We start from the raw sequence: 23690 nt of genomic DNA, 5'->3' as shown, positions 1-23690 counted from the left end.
ATGAAAGAGGATAGACTAATCATTAGATACACCTCTCAGTATAACCCAGTACAGTCCAACAGCAGCAGAAACTACAGCTGACATTCAACAAAATGAACAACTCCCTCAAACATTAAATCAATACTATATACAATATTAAACTGTATTAGTCTTTCTTTGGGCGTACAAAGTAAACTGTCAAGTCTACATAAAAGTGAGAGGACAGGTTACAGAGAAGAATAATGGTTAACAAAAAGCGTAATGTTAAGACAGACTTACAAAGCAAGAGAGACACGCTAATATGGCACGTCTCCTCTCCATCCTCCTCCATCTTGGCACTTGTTTGATGGATTTACCTCTTGAGTTGGGCAGCTTCCTCTTCAGCTTCTCGATACAGATTACCGACCGTAACCGCAATCCGGATCTGATCCATTGTTTATACAATATTTTGTCAGTGTTATATGTTATATGTCTAATATATACTTTTGGTGCTCTTCTTTCTTAATTAATTCACTGTACATTCACAACAACCTTCCACAACCCCAACTGCCACTGGCTTTTTATATGTATGCGTGTGCGTTTGTGAAGAAAGACATCATCACGTCATCAAGTAAGCTGCTGTTCCAATTGCAGAATGACCGTACTGCGTCCTCCCGTCCTTGGTCCTTGGTCCTTGGTCGTCAAAGTGGATCCACACTCCACAGCCCACGCCAACCAAGAAAATCTTTTCACTTCACTGTGAAATGTTCTAAGAGAGTGATTAAAACAGTTTAAGTTTATTATGTTGTTATAGCCTTACAACTGTGAAGCCATGAAAGATTCTCTTTTCAGATTTGTGATTGCAACTTCTCCAATACCTCTTTGTGCCTGGTCCTCGCTGAAAGGCGCAGGCCACGCAATGACAGTTAGTCTATTTTTATTTATTTCCTGAAGCAAGATTCTGGCCTCCTCCTCATCCTGTTTTTGTAGCTCTTCTTTGGTGATTGGGAAATCCTTTGGTAAGGAAAAAAACATTACCATGTGTAAATTCACTATGACTAAACATTTTATTTAAGCACAAAGTTGAATATGTCTGACCTCAATACTAAGGCCTTTGATCATCTCAGAGGCATGGTGTCTCCTTAGAGGTCGACACTGGTTGAGGGGGAGATCTTCGTTGTTGACCTCTCGTTTTTTTGCCTCATTCTCAGCTGCCTTTTTTGGAATAATATCATAATAAAGTCACATAACAAAACTTGTATTTTTCGCATTGTATGTGTGTGTGTGTGTGTGTGTGTGTGTGTGTGTGTGTGTGTGTGTGTGTGTGTGTGTGTGTGTGAGAAAAAGCTAATGTTACAACTTTACATGTTAACTGAGCACACAAAAATGCCCCAGTTATCATGGTCTCTTTGCCTCCATTGCTTTGGGAACGTGACATTCCATCCCTTGAGTCCTCCCTGCTTCCTGAAAACATTTCTTTAAAGACACAACACATTTTTCTGACAATAGTTACATTTACACAAACAACTTGTCTGAATTGTGTATAGTAATGTTTAACCTAGAATAATCAGATGGCGTACCATCTAATAAAAAACAGTCTGAAGACTCAATGCCATCAACACATGTCAGTCTGAACTCACAGAAAAGGTATTGAGGTTGAGTACCGCTGGATATATTGTCGAAAACAAGGCGTTTTCCAACATCACCATAAGACATGGTGACTCTGTCTCTTTTGATTGTCTCGTCAATTTTGCTAAACACCTTTTGCATAGTCTGCCAGTCACACCACTGGATAAAGAAAACTATTTAAAACCACATGTCAAATTCTTCATTTGTGAGAGGGTATGGCTGCTTTTTGCACTCTCTGTGGCCTCTGGCAGCAATCATGCTCTCGCAGTCTTCACATTCATTCATAAAAACGAAATTGTCTGCCAATCTGAAAAATCGATTGGCCAGGTGGTGCATTTTAGGGCCTGTAACACTGACCCATTGAGACACATAAATCCACTCTGGAATACCAGACTGATCAGGGTCCGCGCAGACAACAGAACAAAACTGTTTTGAGTCTTTTACAGACATGCACCCACTCCCACTCCAATCCTCAACACCACCGTCCTCTAAATCCACACACGTGCAGATACAAGCACCAAATGTCACTTTCCCATCCTCATATCTCACTGTGTAAACATACCCATTGACACCCTCGGTCACTATCTCTAACACCGCGGACTTCTCTGAAGTAAGGCCACCCGTTTTCCGCCTCTTGTGCTGAGGAGCATCCACAACTGCAACGTTAGCTTTAATGTCTGTAGACATGCCTACAACACTGCAGGCAGGAGTCTGATCCATATATCCGTGTCACGGCATGCTTGATAGTGAGCCAAGTGAGTTGGAGTCCAGCCCAAAAAAAAGATCCAGCGACAAAGTGGTTAAAGTGTATATATATACAATACCTGTCAACTAACACGGCCCATAACACGGCCCATAACGAGTGACGTAGTTCCAGTGATGCACAAGCCCCTCCTAACACACATACACACACATACACCTATCACACGCTTTGCCGTAGTATTATTACTACTTATGTGTTGTATGAATAAGCTTTATTATTATCCACCACACAAAATATGTTTTTAGATTAAACCTTCGTCGCAGAACATAAGACTGATAGCCAAAAACCGAGTATTCAATATTACAATTACACAGAAAAATAGGATTTTCTTCAAAACGTGGTGTTTGTTGTCAAATTTAAGAGCCAATCAGCTCTTTGATCTGGCGACAGTCAGGCGTTTCCCATCATGCCCTGGGTCATGCAGTAGGAGGAGAGCAACTGTGGCTTCTGGCTCTAAAAACTGCAGACGCCTCGCTCTCGTGAGGTTATTGTTGCCCACGTGTTCATGACGTCAGAGCAAGTCGGGATCAAGTCAGACACAAATCTAACCGGCATGCACTGTGCGGTGATCGCCGTTGACCGATTCAGCAGGACTGGCTCGTCTTGAACGAGCCTGATATTCTATGTTCTCAGTTCAAGTCTGTCTTAGTGTCAAAATTGTTCAACGTCAATGTCTTGAGCTCTGACATTCTCGTTAACACTGCAAGCAGGTAGTTGGAAAATAGAGAAACAAATTTTCAACACTGTATCTTTGTGGCCACCTGGCTCTGAAGCCATGACGAAAGAGAGGGAGATGCAGCCTGAAGGCAAATAATCAGCAATTTATTGAAATAAAGTTGATGACAATGAACCCCAAAACGACTCGGAAAAGGATGGGACGTGCTTATCAGTCAGATCAGTGGCGTAGGTGTGTGTCTGCATGAGTGCTGAGTGTGGGTCGTGAGAAACAGGTTGTATAAATCTCGCAGGCCAGAGAGGCGGAGCTTCATAGGAGGAGAGCACCAGGCCCAGGTGCCTCCAACGAGGCCGATCCACACCTCCAGGTACCTGATGCATTAAAGAGAAACAAACATATACACGTAAACAAGCTATAGAGGACCGTCACACCCCCCTCCATAAGAGCTGGGTCCTGAAGGGAATCCCAGCACCAAAATATCATAACTATAACTATACTATACAATGCATTTAACCAATAACCCCAAAACAAGACAATTGGCTGAATCCCAGAAACCAATAGACTTTACCAAATGTTCAAAAGCATCTGAGGTGAACCGGTGACCTTCTCCAGCGGTCTAACATCCCTTGCACCAAGCTCCCACCCCAGCAACCGGTGCACCTTGAAAGCAATGTAAGAGGTTATGGAAAAGACAAGAGGAAAATCAAGGAAAACCTCATTACTGGGGAGCCCTGAACAACGCGTCCGCCACGACGTTGTCGGCCTCCTTTACATAACAAATATCAGTAAAAGTGCAAAAAGAGTAACCGCCTGATCAACCTGTGGTTGGATGACTGCAACGAGTTTAGGAAGGTCAGTGGGTCGTGGTCAGTGTAAACTACTACAGGTGTCCCTCTGCCACCAACATACACATTAAACTGTTTTCAGGCCAGCTGATGTGTCTTCAGTCAAAACCTTCTTTTCAACTAAAATTGATTTTTAAATGGCCTTCATGCTCTCTTTTAGAAGTTTAATGTCAATAATAATAATAATATCAAAATATTTGGCTATTTTCAGTATTTGCTCTTTAGTGCACAGATCTAAAAACTGAGGGCGAAGCAAATAAGTTCTCAACACTCTCCATACTCAAGTGACTGTGAAATCAATGCAACGAATAGTGAAGGCTACTGGTGCACAAACCACAGACTATGGCCCAACCAGCAATACGAGAGTGCCCCTGTAGCTGACTGCCTGACCATAATCTACCTACATACAAGCTCGACCCTGGTCTTCATGCAGTTACTGGCGGCGGGTAATTACACACTGAAGCCCGGTGGTGAGGGAAGGCAACCAGAAACTCCTTCTGAACCATGGATGTGCTCCCGAGCCCGAATTGCTCTAACCACGGTCTACACTAAAAGAAAACAGCAAACAAGATTAAATTATTAAATTTGTTTATTTTCAATGTTTAGGTTATCTTGTTTAGTTTCCTACGTCTAAAAACGTTTGACTTGTGTGTAATTCTTTAATCAGTCAATTACAAGTAGGCTACATGTGTGTTTCGTTGTTCTGGTTCATGTTTATACTAAATTATTCAGTCCTGTTGAGTCTTTCTGGTCATTTAATTGTTTGACGGTCGTCTTATTCCAAATACACTTTGAGGGCTGCTATCTATGGAATTTCAAATATTTTAGAGAGATAGGAGTTTCTATATATTTCTGACTTGGGAGGAGTAGAGGTGGAATATAGCATTCACCCTTTAACTTTGTCTTAAAGACCTACGAGTCAAATGGTTTTACCAGCACATATTAACACTGAGATAGTGACATCACTTGGTCAAAAGCCTACCTATCACATCTGTAACATTAATCTTGGCTGAAATAACAGGGGGATTCTAATCCTGGCAAGAAAAATATCAATATTGCCACATAATTTCATCTCTCATCTTCACCCGCTTATCCGAGATCGGGTCGCGGGGGCAACTGCTCCAGCAGGGGACCCCAAACTTCCCTTTCCCGTGCCACATCAGCCAGCTCTGACTGGGGGATCCCGAGGTGCTCCCAGGCCAGTTTGGAGATATAGTCCCTCCACCTGGTCCTGGGCCTCCCTCGGGGTCTCATCCCAGCTGGTCGTGCCTGGAACACCTCCCTAGGGAGGCGCCTAGGTGGCATCCTTACCAGATGCCCGAAACCACCTCGACTGGCTCCTTTCCACGCAAAGGAGCAGCGGCTCTACTCCGAGTCCCTCACGGATGACCGAACTTCTCACCCTATCTCTAAGGGAGATGCCCGCCACCCTCCTGAGGAAACCCATTTCGGCCGCTTGTACCACATAATGCATCCACCTATTAAGTTCCTCTACATCTACTTTAGGATCAAACGTTAGTCTCATTCGAGATGAGAGCAGGAGGTAGCAGCAGCGGGCGTTGAAGTCGGAGAGTTTTCAGCCGCCTTTAAACAATAAACAGGAAGTTAAAGGAACAGTTACAGCTTGTTAGATCCGCCCTGTAGGCTACTTGTAGTTTACAGACCTTATGAACATGAACATGTACACATCATTGTCCACTGAGCAACGATGCCTTGTTAACCAGCAGGTTAACTTGTCTTCTATGCTGTTTTGTACTTTCACAAGTGGCCTTTAATGTTATACGACCGTTTAATGTAGTTTATTACACACTTGTTAAAACTCATGGCACTGTACATTCACATGAGGATTATCAAGATTGTACTTTACCAGATTTAAATTCAGTTGGCCCAACAAAAATCGGGCGATAAATTCACCTGCATCCCCTCCTAATCCAGTTTCTATATGCGCCCACAGCCAGCAGAGAAGCCTTTAACACCGACTGCTTTAGCACACATTCCAACATCATCACTGCTAAGCCAGTTTACAGCCTTGTAAACACAGCGGTAAATTGTCAGTGCTGAATGGCAACTCTAAGTTTTTTTTTGGTCAATTGTGGCTGAAAGCAAATGAGGAGACTCCTCAACAGGACGGATTGGACTTCGTAACATATCACATCATGTCTGCCTCCAGAAAGTGCTCATTCCATTTCCAGACCAGCTAATACGTGTCTTAAAGGTATAGTTCAACATATTTGGAAATACACTTCTTTGCTTTATTTCTAAGACTGAGATGAATAAATTGATAGGCCTGGAGCAAGAGTTAGGGCGTGATTAGCCTGGATTAGCATGGCTGGAAGCAGGGGATAATAGCTAATCTCTACACCAACGGTGTGGTTTCACCGGGAAATAAGTCTTGATGAACAGCAGCTCCTGAGCCCAGTAGGCCTACTTCTGTGCCACTCGGACTCCAGACAAATCCAGGATGGAAGCAACGATTGTGGCAGCTTACCTATAAACCATTGTATTACACTTAAAGGTACAGTATCTAAAGGATTCCACTTTTTAAGTTAAGAAACCCATCCAACAGATCCAGTAAAACCAGTTATATGTTGAAACTATAGTCATCAAATGCCAGAAGAATAAAGGTTCTAACATAATTTACAGTAAACTGTAAGGACTTGAGTATCCCGGTTATGATTGAGTTTCTGAAGGATCCCTTTTTTGTGTTTGAGCATATAAACATAACAACCCTGAATATGACCAAAATAGGGATGAGCCAACAAACATACTCAATGAAACTTAGTCCAGTTTTGACAGAAGACATCCTTCAGTTCTGTGCTGTTTTCAGCTGCTCCAACAATAAACTGTCACTTTAGGGGACACAGAAAGTAAAAGCCTGTGCTCTACCACATACATTTTACTTTTATAAATTCATTGGTATTACTTTGAAAAGGGGGAAACTAACTAAATTAATTTTTACTTAATGTGCCTTCATGCAGTAGATCACATATTCACATAACAATCAACAGGTAAAAAAACAAAAATGAGAGGTCTGCAAAAGGCTTTCATGTTTATTACATTTTCACATTAGTATCTGATGAATCATCCGTCGCGGTATTCTTGACCGTTTTGAAATGACACTTTACATTTAAAAAACTCATCAAAATTACAAATTTAAACATTGCCTTCATTTGACAATTACTTTCAAGTTGGATCAGAGTTTTCATCGTTTCATTTCAACATCTTAACCCACCATTCCCTGCTATGGGTTTAACATTTAATTCCAAATTAAAAGTCCCCTCATTCCAAAAGTCACAAACTTCCTAACTTTTTCTCTACTTTCTTTTTCCTTCACAACACATACTGTCTGTCCAGAAAGTTCATCGTTTCAAAGCCCCACCCTATTTGAGTGTCTTTGTGCAAGGCTTTGAATCTGAGATGCATCAGAACATCTGCTTTTCCTCGAGACCTGTGAAAAAAAGTATGTTCACTTTTATTAATTTCTCTATACAACACACTGTACTTTTCCTCTCTTGCAAGGAAAAACAAGCTCTTCATTTAATGCACATTAAAAAAACCCTGCTAAAATATGACTTGCAAAGTGCTGCAACAACCCCAAAACAAGGCAATGAATAAATGATAACCCCACCAGTGTGACCTTTTGGCTTGAAGAGGCCAGTGAATTCTAGATGGATGAAAAAATATTGAAGGTAAATTAAAGTAAGTAAATTATTTGTGATTCTTTCTAAAATGTACGTAGTTTTGGAACACTAAAACATTACATTGAATTAAGATAAGTTAAGATAAGTTTGGTTTTATTTGTCTTGGTGTTGAGATATGATTTTTGCCTTCAGTATTGAAAATGAGGGTACACAGATTAAGTAAACCAAGGGAACCGATTGATAAACAGTACAAACAGAGTGCTAAACTAAACCGAGTACGTGGTTTAGGGGAGATCTTTAATTACAAGTTCAGGAATATGCATCTGATATTCAGAATAAAAGTAGGGAATTATCATTTGTTAAAAACAAGCCTGGATTCTACTTTATATAAATTACTTATTACTACTCAAACAGGACTTATTCAGTGTGTAATTTATACTTTCTGAGTGGCTCATGGTCACTCATATGCAGCATACAAGAGGACACACATTATAGTGTTATGTTTTCCTAAGGCTGATTATGCATTTATGCTTTTTATTTAGTGAGCATATTGTAAATAACAGTATCATAACAACAATAACAACATACTGTAAATAACAAGTAACTTTACCTCAAATCTAATCCACTTTTATTCTGAAGGTCAGAGGTCCATATGACTGAGCACTACTGGAATTTAGTTTCGCCTCACAGTTTTTTTTTGCACATTATCAATCCAGCCACTCAGATTGTTAATTATGAATCTATTTGCTTGCTGTATTAATTAATGCACTCAATATGTTTAACAATATTTTAGTTTTTTCTGACATATACTTCAGCAACTATAAGAAATGATCTACCAGTAAAAGCAAGTCAGAATGTTTTTGTACGTTGGGAAACTGAGCCACCTTTAATTTAGACTTTTTCCTTTCAGAATGTACAATATGTTCTGAGCAGTAATAATAAGCTGAAAGGGTGCGGTCTGGACAGCGATGGAGCTTACATCCAAAACAGTGACCATGATTTAGCATTTTCTACATTAAAACATTTCACCAGCTCAGAAAGCAGCAAACATCGTAATTCAAATTTAAACATTCACTTCAATAAAATACAATATCTTTCACTTCTTTGAGATTTCTTAAGACTTCTAACAAACATCACTATGATCTTTTCACAAATGAGGTGGTATTCTTTTATAACAATATCATCATTGTTACAGCAGTTATTATAAAACAATGCTTGATGTTGGGTTCAACTGGGTTTTTTAGTGTCCTCGCAAAAAGACAATAAAGTAGCAAACAGTTGATTCAAAAGGAAAGGTTGGACTGGCCAGCAGATCCACAGTCTAAACCATTTTAAGTACAAAACAGTAAGTCAGTGTCAAAATACTAAATTGCTAAACAGTGATACACGTAGAAATACATGTTGACTAAAAAGTAATAATAAAACATAATATTAAATGCTGACTTTTGTGCATTTTAAAGCAATAGACACTGCATAAAATCCAACACATAAGAGATGGTAAGAAAATGTAAGCTGATATAGATATAATGCTAAATTTAGTCATCATAAAAGATGTGTTGTAAAATGAGATAAATTACAAAATTACATAAACTACATAATCTGACAATTCCCAGATTATTTTAGGGGGTGATTGATAACTGTGCTAGCAAACTCAATGCAATACAAGGCTACAAATGAAGTCTTTCAATTTTTTTACAATGTGGTTTTATAAAACAAAAAATACATATTCATACACATCTTGTACAAATTAGAAAAGGTGAAACTGGAGAGAAATAAGCCATATTATAAAATGGCCCTGATCCATCACCTCCAGCGAAAAACTAAAGTAGCACAACGAAGAGACCCAAAGTCAGAGCAGCCAAGCATTCACTCAGAGTTCAGCCCTGTTGGGAACCTAGAAAACAAAACAGACACTAAGTTTGTACGAACACATAATCAGCTTAAATACTAGTTATTATTTATTTGCATTAATTACCATGAATTTCCACATGTAAAATGTTTCATTTGTGCACAATAGGATGGTAGGGTCACATTTTCCCATCTAGGTCTTTCCCACCAAGAACTATATATTTATATACAGAACTATATCAAATTGATATACAAATGGTCATTTTGTGGGTGTTTATTCCTTTAAGACAATTATGTAAAAGGCCAAATGGTTTGAAAGTTCCTCATGTTGAACAAATACATGAAGCTGGACATCATCAGCATAGGAATGACAAGAAACACAGACTAATTTAGGGATAATTCACCCTAATGGAGCATGGAAACAGAAAATAAAACAGGTCCCAGAAATGACCCTTGAGGAACTCCACAGGGCAGAGGTGCACAACCATACAATCGATTCGATATGTAGGAAAAACACCATTTAAGTTCTTTTTCAGTTATTCCAACCCACTTCTTCAGAGAATCTCACAGAATATTATGAACCATGGTATCAAATGCAGTGCTTAAATCCAGAACTAAGATGTAGTTTTTCACTACAATTGGATTGTAATAAGATGCTATTTGTTACGTCAAGGAAAAGTAAATAAAAAACAGACTGCAATCTGTCAAATGTGTTGTATTCCTCAACAACTTTGAGAAATTGCTTGCAGACCCATTTGAACCAGTGAAAGAATTGAAGATGTGAACAGCTTTCAACAGTAGTATTTAGATTAATGCTAAAGTCAGCAGTTTAACATACTCACAACATTAAGCAGGTGTAACATTTACTATGTTCACCATTTTAGTTTAGCATGTTAGCATTTGATGTCATTAGTTCTGCAGGTATTTGGTCATAAACCAAAGGAATTTTTGAGGCCACTGATGTGCACTCTCAGATTTTGCAGACTAATCAATGCCAACATTGTTTTGACATTATTGAACTTTGATATATTTGGGTATTAGGAAAAAAACCTGCACAACAATTCATTTCCCCCTGTATGTCAGTCTGCCCCCTAAGGTATCCCAAAACAACTGCCTCATACTGACTCTCTCATATGCTCCACAGAGGCATTGTTTGCTTTAAGTAAGCAAAATGACAGCAAAGTCAAGCTTTAACCCAATTCTGTTTTGGATTCCTTGGAAACCCTTGAAACAAAACTTGTTAGACCCTGGAGCTTAAAAGGGGTCCTGCTGACTTCAGCTGATTGCACTTGGGTGTCTTTCCACACTCAAAGGCAACAGTTGTTACATAGTCCATGAACATTGTTCATTGACCTTCTCCTCACACAGTTTTGCATCCAGTTTGTAGGATTTAAACTACCTTCCACTCAAAAGCCCATTTATTTCTCCAGCCTCTAGACCAGGGGCGTCAAACTCATTTTCATCTCAGGCCACATCAGCATCATGGTCGCCCTCAGAGGGCCGGTTGTAACTCTAAGACTGTATAAATGGAACTACTCCCTAATATATTGTTAAATAACGGTCTCTGCATTTGATTATTGTTTATTCAAGTGTAAAAATACTGTACATGCAGTTATATAAATGTAAAAATATATTTAAGCATATTTCTGTTATTATAACTTATTATAACAATTTTATGTTTTTCTTGGAGGCTAAATTTAGCACACTTGGCTCTGGCAGCAAAAAAAGAATTACAAAAAAAGATGAAAAGTTGGACTTGATAATAAAAATATCCCCATGGCACTTTTGGTGCATCCATCTGTAACCATGACACTGACCAGATGTTTCCAGTTGCTGTTCAATGAAGGTGGCCACCTCAGCCACATCGGTTTTATTCTTTCTACGCCAGAGCTGCTTCTTGCTTAAAATCCTTTCAAGGTTGCGTTTATCAATACAATCCAATTTGAAACAGCAAGCAATTGAAGTATTTCAGTTCTTCAATGTACTCACAATCCATTTATATGTCAAATGTAGATTAACCTAAGCCAAAGAGCTGCTTCTATGACTGTTGTGTTTAAGTATCTTAGAAAGTAGAAATTATGAGAAAATTATATCTCATAATTTCGACCATAGGGATATTTTTTTTTTTTTTTTTACTTTTTTGCTGGCGGATTCGCGGGCCACATAAGATGATCTGGCGGTCCGGATTCCGCCCGCGGGCCTTGAGTTTGATACATGTGCTCTAGACTATTAGACTACAAGCTATCAGTTTCCTTTATAAACACAACTGAACCCTCCAGTATGTGGCTCTCTCAGATGACAAGGGGAACTCCAAATGTTTTGCTGCTATGTTGCATGTTGTGTTTATGTAATTGCTGATCAGAGGCCACGTGAACCTGGCTTCTCACTCTCTCTGTCTTTAAATGACTGGTCCTATAAAAAGCCGGCTGACTCTGAGCTGCCATGCAGCCTGTTGATGTCCAGCAGCAGCTGAAGCGGTGTGAGTTTACGCATAACAAATACCTGCTATCGCCCGACCTTTCACTCCTGCACACACTATGGCCACCATACACATTCAAACACCTTGCCCATGAATAATCTTATATCAATATAATCCTCTGTATCACTGCTGCGGTATCAGAGTTCACAGCTTGTGAGAGCGAACGCCCGCTGAGGTGCTCAGTAGTAAACTTTACAATCACATGGTGTCTTCTCCTGTTGCATGCATGTTGAATCCTAGCACATGATCGGTTACATTCTTAATGCCCTTTTCCAACTGACATGATACTAGAAAATTCATAAATAGACCGACTAACCTGTATTTAGGGGAGATGTTAAATTGTCACATAGAGAGTGTGCCAGCAATCCATTATGTACTTACAGGCTTTCTTGAGGTTATATGAGGGCCTATGGAGACACACAGTGTTCAGAATGAATAAATAAGACATTGGGAAATTAATAACCATTTGAAGACTTACAATGAAACTATAAAATAATACATTTTTAGAACAGATTGCTGTTATAAAATGTTATTTAATCCTGCAACTTTTCCAAATTACAGAGTTTACTGCAAGTGATTTGCACTTGCATTTTTTATCTTTAATGTTTACAATGTTCTTTATCATGTCAGTTTTTACAACTTTGACTTTGAAATGTGTTATTTACAATTAAATTAATAAGAATAAGAATTAATAAGATCTAGTAGATTTTATTTAAAATGTCCTTTTTCCAAAGTTTGCTTTTATTTCATGAAGCCAGAGAGAACCAAAAAGTCTTTATGTTTCGATCAAGAGACAAAGAGACATTATGTGATAGCAAGATCTGAATAACAGGCAATCATGAGCTGAGTATGTCTTGAATCTCTTTTAGGATTGATTATTATTATTATTTCGACTGTATTTATTTAATTTTGAACACCTTAGGTCTCAATACAAGTTAAGCTTCCTCATCTTGCTCTCATCAAAGTTTTGGCGGGAAAACTAGTGTTGTCAAATAAAAACTGACTTTGGAAAAAGAATATAAAAACTGCTCAAATTGAATAATATGACGTGAAATAAACATCTAATAATAGTGAGCTTTAATAAGTATTGGATTTTCAGTTTCATGGCTATATTATTTACAGTGTATTGTCTGTATTCATAACTGTTTATTTGATAATGTCTTAATTATTTAGTCATTTTGAACATGTGGGCCTCCATAGCTTTTTCATTAAAACTTTGATCAACTAGAACTAAACTGTTATAATTAGAAATACAAATTAATCTTGTAAAATGTACAGAGGTACAGCGAATCTGAACAAATTGAACATGTCAAGCAGTAGAGAGTGTATCAGCAGCTTTCATTTCTGCTTTAAGGTTACTCCAGAATGGCACTTGATGCTTTGACAGACTGAAGGGGGACCTGGCCAGCAGGAAACGGCTGCTCAAGTCTCACTCTTGTGTGGCATTAGAGCAAAAATGTATCAGTGAAGAGTCCCATTAGGCCACAAATATAAAATAAGGGTTTCAGCTGTTTCCAAGATCAAGAATGAACTAACAATCTAAAGTAATAGTGCTATCTATTAGAATGAGAAGACACATTAGAACTATTGTGATTGTTATTACACAAGTAGTTTCTCAGCCTTGGATATCAAAAGCAGAAAAAAACAACACAACATGTGTAGAGATTTGTTCATTTGTGCATCATATCCAGATTTGATGAAGACAAAATAATGCATGATTGTCACCATTAAATTAAAGCAAATTCAGATTTTAATATATTCTAAGAAAAGGTTATCTATAAGTTATCTATCTAGTTTTTTTTATTAATATTACAAACAAATCATAAAGTAATTCTATATACATGACACAATACAGCATCCTGGTTCACTCAGGTCTACTCAAACCTGATACTGTACATACACAAGCTAAACAGTCAGAACTACTCACCTGCCCAGTTAAGCTGCCATTCATCTGTGCTCCACCACAAAGCTCATGGTGGTCCCATCGAACGAGGGCGGAGCGATGATCCGCGGCCCCTGCTGGGAGGTGATGCTGATGACCGGCTGCTTGATGCTAGAGAAGCCTTGCGGCGGCCTGTTTGCGACCATCTGCTGTTGAGACCCGTAGGCCATATGAGGAGACTTTCCAGGAGCCATGTAGAAGGGACTCTCCATGTACATGCCCTCAGCCTGCTGTGACAGGGCTTTCCCTCCGCCCTCCGTCTCTGACTGCACCGACATCTGCGACTGCACCAGCGTCCGGGCTGGGATCATGGACGGGGTCGGCATGAAGCCTGGGTAGATCATGTAGGTGTGTCCATATGCTCCTGGACTGAGGGCCAAAGGTGAGATCGGCATGGGCACCGGGGTCATGGGAGGTTGCGGCATGGGCACGTCCACATACTGGCCTGTTTCGGGGTCAAAGAGGCGCTTGGTGGCCGGCTGCACAGGAGTGTCCACCAGGTAATAGTTTCCAGTGGTGGGATCCAGAAGCATCTTCCTCTGGGTGGCCTGGAAGGGGTCCAGGGTGGGAGCTGGGGTGATCGCCGGAGAGAAGCAGTACACCTGCGGCTGATTGGTGGACATGCCTATTGGCAAAGAGTGGTAGATGGTAGCAGGAGGGATCTCAGGTGAGTGTGTGTCCATCACAGTGCTGGAGCATTTAGGGGACTGGTTGTGGTCTTCAAAGCCTCTGGCGCCAGATCCCAGGTGTCTTGAAGGAGTGGTTGGTTGTGTCTGGGTGGTAAATGTGTACACTGATGTTTTTTCAGCAGATGAGGCTTGTTTGATGCTGCTGGAATGAGACTTTACCGGAATGGTTAGGTAGTTCTCGTTGTCAGCTGAGGCGCGAAAGAGCTCCTGCGTGGACCGCTCAACCTCCTTTGATTCGGCTCCTTCATTTCCACTTGGCTTTGTCCGGCTGACTCTTAAGGACACAGGCAATTTTGGGGACTTAGGGACGAAGCTTTTGGTGCTGAAAGGTGTTTGAGTGATGGCGTTTGGCTGGGGCTTGAGGCTAGAGCTGAGGCTGAACATGTTTCTGTTCCCCGCGGTTTGCATTGACCTCTCAACCAGCCTGTCCTCACGGCTGCCGGGAGTCTGGAAGACCATGGGGAGGTCTTTGTCCTCTCGTCGCAGCAGGCTGTTAGTGCCAGAGGACGCCGCCAGTGCTGGTGGCGTCTTGTCATTGTTGGGATAAGAGTCTCTTCTGGCTGTCCTGTCCATGCTGGACGCTCTCCCACCGTCCTCCTCAAGTCCTCCATGCTCCTCACTGACTATCAGTGAGAGCACGTGGCTGTCTGTCAGGAGATGGGGCTCATTCTTCCTTTTCCATTCATTTTTTTCAAATTTATACAGCTGCTCCATGGTTTTCACTGCAGCCTGGAGTTTTTCCAAAGCCCCCTGGTTCGCAATCTTTGACTCTGGTTTCTTATCTGTGACATCCAATATTTTTTCCTGCTTCATTGAAGCCGCTCTGCTTTCAATTCTCAAACCAATGACCTCATCTGAGGAATCATTGGAGTCACCTATGGGTGCTATCCCTGCTGCCCTTTGCAGCTGAGCATTTTTAGCGCCCTCTGGAGACAACCTGTTTGTGTCAAACGGCTCCTGTTCAGATAACTCGGTGAGATTTCCAGGAGGTTTCCCGTTACTATTTGTATTCACAGACTGACATTTGATCACTATAGGGGACACAGAATTGGGATTCCGATAGGACATTTGCTTATTTTGCTCTGAGTGGCTGTCGGATTTATTTTCGTTGTTATCCAAAGAGACAAAGTGATATGAACTTTTAACCATTTTACGCATGTCTCTCACTTGGTAAATGGGCGTCTGTAGCTTCCCTTTGTTATCTCTAATGTCTCTAACCATGAAATGCGGCACTTTATCTGACGACTCACCCTTCAAAGCTGCAGCGTGCGCCTGGCATTTCAAGTCTTCCGTTCTGACGAGGCTGGCTGCATTACAGCCTATATTAGGAGCGCGCAGTTTGGAGACACCAAAACGCTCCGTTTTATTGTCTCTGGCGCTCTTTAAGTTAATTTTAATTTCCGGAGATTTAGATGTTGCCGCGCTCCTGGAGTCTGCGATGTTTAACGTGGTGTTGTCAGAGCGCAGTTTGATCTCTCCTCCGTCTCCATATGGATTATAATTCCTGTTCTGCAGCTGCTGTCCGGCTTCTCCGTCACCAGATAGCAGTTGGATACTTGGCACAAACAAATGTGACATTTTAGTCAGTTTGCCGCTTCCCGTTGAGTACTTCTCGCCCTCTCTGTCGTCAGCTGAGGGCAACTTCTCCGGAGTTTTATCGTTTTTATGATCCTTTTGAAACTCTAGCTCCTCGTCCTTCCAGCATCTGAAGGCGCTATTTTGGCTGCGAAGCAGCGTGCTTTTAGACGCTTCCAACTCGCCTTTTTTAGCTGCGATCCCAGCTTCATTGACCGGTTCCAAGTTAGTTTGAGGTGCAGGAGCAGCCGCGTCTTGTCTCCGAGAGTCGCTCCAGGTATCACATGAGCCGCTGTCCACGAAGTCCTCCAATTCATCCACGCACATTACGGCATACTCGGAGCTGCTCTCGGAAAACTTGGAGCTCTGTCTGCGCAGCTCCCTGCTCCCCTTCTCCCTGTGGCAGTCGCTCTCCTGATACATGAAGCACGGGGTGGGCGTCGGATGCGGCTCGCTTATCTCCCCTCGTTCCATCTTGCGCTCCTGCTCGAATTGCATCTTCTTAGAAATCACATTTTTGATCAGGCTCGAGGCGAATACGGCTTTCTTGTGCGTGTCTTCCATGGTTTTAGAGGGCGACTTGCTGGCCCCTCTCCTCTGGCCGCTTGGCAAACTGTTGGTAACTGCATCTGTGGAACGTGATCCTGCAGCGTTTTGTGCAAACTTAGTGAGCCTTTCTCCCCCAGACATTCCTGATTTTACATTGCAACGAAAATTTAGAGTCTCCGTGAGTCTAATCACTCCGCTGTGGCCCTGGCTGAATTCCCCCATCAGCTCGATTTGCTTTGATGACGACGCGCTGTGGGGGTCACCATTCAGAGTGAAGATCTTGCTGGGGGGCGGTTTGCTGCTCGCCAGCGCGATGCCCTGATAACCTTTATTGTCTATATTCTTGGCTATTTCAAACGAGGCTGCTGAGTTTTGATGGGAAACCACACTTTGGTCCAGTCCCCGTGACATGTTCATATTGCCATATTTCAGGTCGACAAACGTGGCCCACCTGTTTATCCCTTTCCCATGCTCTGATGCAGAGGACTCGCTGGTGGTGCTGAAATTGATGGCATCAAAGTAAGGATACGCCAGACTCTTGAAAGCTTTGGCTGTCAGGTTGCGCACCTCCTTGTCAGCCTCGTCCAGCTCGCTGACAGCGCTAGACGCACCGCTGGAATACCCGGTGACCTCTTTCCCTCTCAATTTGCGGCCAAAGTGCAAGCGTCCGGGTGCGGCTATGAAACACTTCGCACTGTCACACAGCGTCTCTGCCTTCCCATCAACCCCCCTAAACACATAGCGACTCACGTCCCCGGAGTGCCTGGCATGATAAAGGATATTCCCCTGTTCTTGGATGCTGCCAGGGTCATTTATAGCTCGAGAAGTGGTTCTGATTGACAGGTGGATCTGTCCCCCACTGTTGCCACTGCGCTGCTGCTGCTGCTGTTGCTGCTGCTGGGGCTTTGACACACTCTCATCTGAGCTGGTGAACTTGGCCCCGTCGCTCGGATCACTTTCAAGCAGAGTGCTGACTGCTGCTGCGCCCTGAGAGCGAGGCTGGCGGGCGACCCCCCTCTCCCCCGCAGCCCCATCACCGTCAGATGAGGAGTAATCGACAAAAGAGTAGACCTGGTTGTCATCCTCGACGTCCCAGCTGGTGGAGGAGCCCACCCCGAGGTCGTAGTCCTCCTCGTGGTCAGAGAGCTCCGAGAGTTGGATCTCGTGCGTGGTAATATAATGGGACTCATCCTCCGTTACGCACTGGACGCAGTCGTCGGAAAGCACCAAACTAACATCATCCTCCTCCTCATAATCATCCGACTCACTTCTCCCGCTCAGATAATTATCACTACAGTGTAATCCCTCACCTCGTGGAGGTTTTTTGCTGTCTTCTCTTTTGGACACCTCAGGCTGCTGCGTTGTGGCACGCTCGCCTTCGTCTCCAGATTTAAAGCAAACCTCTGACTTTGAGTTAAGAAAGGGGAGGTGTGATGAATCAGAGGGATCCTTCTTGACATCTTTTATATATTTCCCAACTCCAGAACCATTAGTTTCAATATTGGTTTTAATCGCCACCTCCGGGATTGGTTCCGTTGTGCGCAGAGGTTCGGCGCCACTGCTGTTAATAAGGACAGACATTTGGTTTCTTTCACCAATGCCACAGTCGTTCTCTGGTTCTGTCCCGCCTGTGTTCACGTGCATTAATTCCAAATCGACGTAATTGCTTTCGTTTTGCTTCTCCGGGGCGTCCTTTTTTCCGTGTGCCGGTTTTTGGAGCAGGTTTTGGACATCCCGGATAGTCGCCGGCGTCTCCACACAGCTTTGCTCTGTCTTCATAGCTCAACCGGCAGGTTTGACGTTACATTTGGTGTCTGAAAGAAACGGCAGAGACGGAGCCCCCCGGGATTTTTTAGACCTTTAGGTAGAGATGGCGCTGCGCGCAACGCTCCGCGCAACGCTCCGTGCCATAGACAGACACTCTGATGACAGGGGGGCGCTGCAGACATTCCAGTTCACCGCGATATGAAGCCGAAAGCCGAGCATCTAAAAAGGACCAGATACGTTACTGACCAACTGTCTCTAGGCCACATGGTTCACAAGATGGGGTTCGCGGACCGTTAGGGGTCACTGTGAGGACTCCCCTATCAAATGAGTTCAATATCATTAATTCTAAATGGTTGTCCCAAACAAAATATTAAATATGTAATAAATCCCATCAAATGAGTATACTCATTTGATGAGTATACTCATTTGAACTCATTTGAAGTTACTGAATTTCTGCTATAGCAGAAATTCAGTAACTTTACTTAAACATCAATTAAATGATTACAGTTATGTTTCTGAAGGGACATTAAAGGGCCACTGTGTAGCATTTAGGGGGATCTATAGCAGAAATGGAGTATAATATTCATAATGTGTTTTTATCAGAGTATTTTCACCTGAAAATAAGAATCACCACTAGATTCCACTAAATCCTACACACTGTCACTTTAACAATTAAAGTTATAGTGAACAGTAATCAGTGGTGGAAAGTAACCAAGTACATTTACTGTACTAATATTGAGGCATTTGTACTTTCCTTCATTATTTCTATTATATTCCACTTCAAACTCCAAATGTCAGAGGGAAATATTGTTTTTTGATTGAAATTGAAAACAGGCTGAAGTCAAGAGACTCTCTGCCGGAACAACAAATCACCACTCCATGCAGACAGATGACTCACTGGCTGTTTTTAAATATACCCGGCAAGCTCAAATATAGGCACCCAGGCAAAATGTGAAAAGTGCAGCTATGTTAGACAGCAGGGAATGTATGCAGGATTGTGTCACACCTCTGATGAAGGCTGTCTGGCAGATAAACACTCAAGTGACAACTCAGCAACAACACACCCCCATGAGGAGAGAGCCACTCTGCACGTTTGTAGCTCTCAGGGGGTCAATGTGTGCCAGTCTGGGGACCAGGGACCACCAGGGGCCCCTGGAAGATGCCAGGGGGTCCAAAGCATAAGTAGGTCACATTTAATGAAGGAATATTCACAATCAAGCTCTTTTCAGATTTGGTTCTGATTGTTTTTTAGAGAGCTCTGACTGAACAAATATCTGGGAAGCCTCATGTGGTCCCTTGTCCACTGAAAGTGTTTTTATTCACAATTTAATATGAATTTAGAAAATGAAATTAATTAATGGAATCAAAAATGCAGTCGATGTATAACAATTATCTGTGGTTAAGTATAATTCCCCACAACGGTTTTCCCATTTCAGTTAAAGGTCGAGCTGGAACACAGGTTGTGGTGGCCCTCTGTCTCTTTTAGTGAGGCAAAATTGCTTCTACATGTACAACATTTAAAGGGATACTCTGGAAATGTAGTATTGTATTTCAATAAAGTTGAGGAGGAAACTGGTCTCCAGGTCAAGCTCAGAAAATGCTGGATCCTAAACTTCTCATAACTCTATTGCATCTCTAATGAGACGCTCCCTGCCTCAAAAACAAACGTCTATCAAACTTTACTCCACCAAAAAAAGCCCAGGCAGAACTGATGTCCTTTTGTCAGACTTGACAAATCTCCTCCAGAGACATGGAAGACATTATATTAACCACGATGACTGAAATGACTTTGACATATGGAATTAGCAGAGTGCCCCTTTGAATGCGTCATACTGATATGATGTTTTCTAACCCTCATCAAATGGAGATAAAAGGGGGAGGAAATTAGAAAAACATTAAGCGTTGTCTAACACCACAAAGGTGACCTGACCAATGACATAACTGTAATGTATACTTCCCCCTCCTTGTTCCAATCTGCTTGTTCTACCACCAAAGATATATTCAAACCCCAGATGCCATATTTTTATGGCTATGACATATAATAGATGCCTTCTTTATTGTTTAAAACCAATTCCCTGTAACAAAGCTACCAACAAACAAATTGACCCCACATTTCAACCTAATATTTTGTGTCTTCTGAAACTCTGGGATTTCCAGTCAAATTTAAAATGTCTGTTGAAGGCCATGCCTTGTTAAAGCCCAGTGTGTGTGAAGCTGAAGAAAATAAAAAAACAATATAATGGCTTTAAAGGTGATTTTCAGTTCCTTTGAGATATACAGTAAAGCTTATGAACCCCCTTGATACAATGCTAAATGGACTGTACTTTGTATAGACCTTTCTAGTCTTCCGACCACTCAACGTGCACATGATGACAGGGGCTACCATGGAAGGTGTCACCTACCCATCAGGACTTTAACTAACCATTCATACCCATTCAATTTGGAGCAATTTAGGGTTAAGTGTCTTGCCCATGGACTAGCGAAGCAGGGGATCGAACCGTCGATCCCTGATTGAAGGACGAAAATATGAAAATAGGTTCCCCTCCAAACTTAACTGACAATATAGTTTGGTTTTATTTGTTTTTAGTGTCATTTTATGGAGGCCATGTCTTATCAGAACGGTGAGACTGAAGCAAAAAAAAGCTCAGTAGAACCTCTATAGTTGGAGATACTTCTCTATGGGTTCTTCACTATGTGACGCCTTTCACATTACACAGTCATATGATCCATTGTTAATATAACACTATTGATAAGTGCAGCTTTAACTACAATTTCCCCAATTTATGCTACCAGCTACATTGAAAATGCTGTACAATAAGAACAATATATGAGAGTAAGAATGACCTCAGTGTCAGTAGCATGAGACGTAGATATTTAAGTACTGAGCTTACAGTACTGCAGGGCTCAGCCAGCGTCAGGGAGTCCAGTCTAATTGAAATTAATAACGGGGAATGCTGGTGGTTGGCTGCCAGGGACCCTGAACTCACCACCAGGCTATGGGGGGGGTCGTGCTGTCTGCTGTTGGTAGGCAACAAAATCTCCCTGTCACCCCCTGCCAGCAGTGTAAATACGGCAGATACTGAGTGGGAAACCAGAGATGACCCTGAGCTTAACTGGGGGAAACTCTGCTCTCCTTGTGTCAAAGACTGCTGAACAAGTGTCCCAATCATATCCAGTATGAGCTGATAGTAATGCAGCAAAAAAATATGCAGACAATATGTGATCTATGGATTTAGAGCTGTAGGTATTCTGTCCTCTAACTTGTTCTGAACACATTTTAGTTATGGTGTATGATGGCCTTAGTGTCTCAATATTTTCTCTGGGGATACTGTGACGGCCAATTATGATCATTTTGACAATTAAAATAAAAACTTTGTGTTTTTGTGTATCTTTGAAGTCTTGATCCAACAACTCGCATAAGTTGAGATAACAGGGCACACATTCTGAAGGTGTAGCTCTCAGTACTGTAGTCAGTGGTTCTTTAAATTTAAAACTTTAAATATGTGAAAAGTTGATATATTTTTATCAGTCTTGCAAGTAACATATTGTAATAGAATTAGTTATCCGGCTTTCCAAAGTAGCAGTAGTCCAATAAACACTTACGAGTTTAAATTACATTAGTGACCGTTAATGTGATAATCTGAGACTATTAAAGTAAGTAGGACATAAATAGAAAGATATTGTAAAAAATTTGGGGGAAATGCCAACCCTCCAGCCCAAATAATTATTTGTTAAATCTATATAATAGAAAGACATTTTTTGTTGTATGTATCTGTGAATGTACAGCATTTTTCCTCTGTTTTCCAAGCACTCATGACAGCTTAAGCATGATTCAAATTTGTATAGTTATGGCTAAGCAACTCACAGCACTTGGTTAATGGCTGTGAAAAATCACACGCTTGATTATATAATGACGATGTCAACAGTAACACAATACAAGACATTTTTTTTTTATCTTTTTCCTGTCCCTTAAAGAAAAATTGGTTGGTAGACCTTCCCTTTTTAGTTGAGGAAACATTTCCTCTGCTAACACTGAGCAACAGCAGACTGAGGTCCTAGAAGACTGACGCCCATGATGTCTCCACTGCAAGACTTACACCTGACCTGACCCTGCAAGGCCCTGCATCCCTGTTCCCATGAGGAGTAAGATTTAATCAACCTGCTTCAGATTAAATTTTACAGCACAAAGTGCTAAAAAGTCAATCACATGGCCCCTGGCATGAAATGTTTGCGCCCCCCTGCAGTAAAGATCAAAGGGGATGAGTGAGTGGGCCGGTACACCTACAAAGCTGATTGGGGGCTGAAGGGCAGATGTGTGGTTAGGTGAGGGTCAGGGCTATCGAGGGCGACAGGGAAATGAGAACAGATTTTGTACTGGGGAAAAACCTGGAGGATGAGAATCAAAAGTGTAGAACAGAGTTAAGTGAAACTTAACCTGTGATAAACTTTTTAGGAGAGAAGTTGCGTCAAGAACGAATTAGAGGTTGAGATAGAACCCCGCCTATTGATAATGTACATAATTTAATTTTATCTTGTGCTTATGTGGGGCATATACCGAATGTTATTTGTGATTAATTAAATTACTACACAGCAAACCTGGTGCCAGGAATAATGTCGACAATGCTCAATGAAGGGGTACAAAGGTGGGGTTAATAGGGTCCCCTGGGCCTCCAAGAAGGTTAATCCAGCCCTGCCACAGTGAATATAAAATTATCTAAAATACAAAGAATTGCACGTTAATGTTTAGTAAACATTTAACACTTTAACTTTGTCTTTCAAAGCTGTATATCCATACAATCCAAATGGTAGAAGATAAATGTGATTAAAGCACCTTCTTGTTGTTCAAACTGATAACAAAATGCTCACATCTGTGTCATATGTGAAGGAATGAAACCAGCTGTCCTGTCAATGCAGCCTCAGCCTGGCTTAAACATAGGAGTTTTGTAAATGAGACCAGAAGCTAGAAAAGTTTTTCGGTCACAGATTTGGTTGAAATTCCAACTGTCTGTCAGCCCAAACAGTATGAGCACCTTGGTAGTTGCTCCAAGCACTTACTGGAGCCGAATTACTGAAAACCCAGCCGCACAAACAGGATATATTTAGAGTACTATTTTAGTGAGACGACCTGGTGACTGCAGGTCTTGAGAAGATACAGTTACTTCTGGAGTCCACATTAAAACAGCAGGCAGTCAATCATGTTAGGCCGTTAGTCAAGAAGGATAAAGAAGGCGACTATAAGTGGTTAACGAGGAGAGTGCATCGATAAATAAGTCCTTCCTTTCCTGTAGTCACTTCTGGAATTGATACATCCCTTGTGACACTCTACAGT

General features: G+C 41.6%; 1 protein-coding gene and 1 long non-coding RNA gene across 5 annotated transcripts in view; both read right to left on the bottom strand.

Annotated features, from left to right (window-relative positions):
- Positions 1 to 11: 11 nt before the first annotated feature.
- LOC137874349 (uncharacterized) lies at positions 12 to 1521 on the bottom strand. The gene is made up of 3 exons (XR_011103292.1): positions 1057 to 1521; positions 837 to 972; positions 12 to 727 (listed from the first exon to the last, which is right to left on the bottom strand). It is a non-coding gene; the product is annotated as an uncharacterized lncRNA (long non-coding RNA).
- A 5401-nt stretch (positions 1522 to 6922) lies between these two features.
- cunh4orf54 (chromosome unknown C4orf54 homolog) overlaps positions 6923 to 23690 on the bottom strand; it is a 34495-nt gene continuing 17727 nt past the window's right edge. For 2 of the 4 annotated variants that reach the window (XR_011103341.1, XR_011103342.1), the window contains one exon: positions 6923 to 9406. Coding sequence is in view for 2 of the 4 variants with exons in the window: in XM_068713720.1 (XP_068569821.1) it covers positions 13787 to 18373 (4587 nt within the window). In the remaining 2 variants the exon portion in view is untranslated. Of the gene's footprint in view, positions 9407 to 13766; positions 18374 to 23690 lie in introns of those variants that run through there. The other 2 variants (XM_068713720.1, XM_068713721.1) reach the window with 2 other exon arrangements.

Source organism: Cebidichthys violaceus, unplaced genomic scaffold (genome assembly GCF_023349555.1).
Source record: "Cebidichthys violaceus isolate CVI_PGR_0920_01 unplaced genomic scaffold, fCebVio1.0.p SCAF_19, whole genome shotgun sequence".
Classification (NCBI taxonomy): Eukaryota; Metazoa; Chordata; class Actinopteri; order Perciformes; family Stichaeidae; genus Cebidichthys; species Cebidichthys violaceus.
Note: the sequence above shows the minus strand (reverse complement) of the source record. Positions and strands in the feature narration are given on the sequence as shown.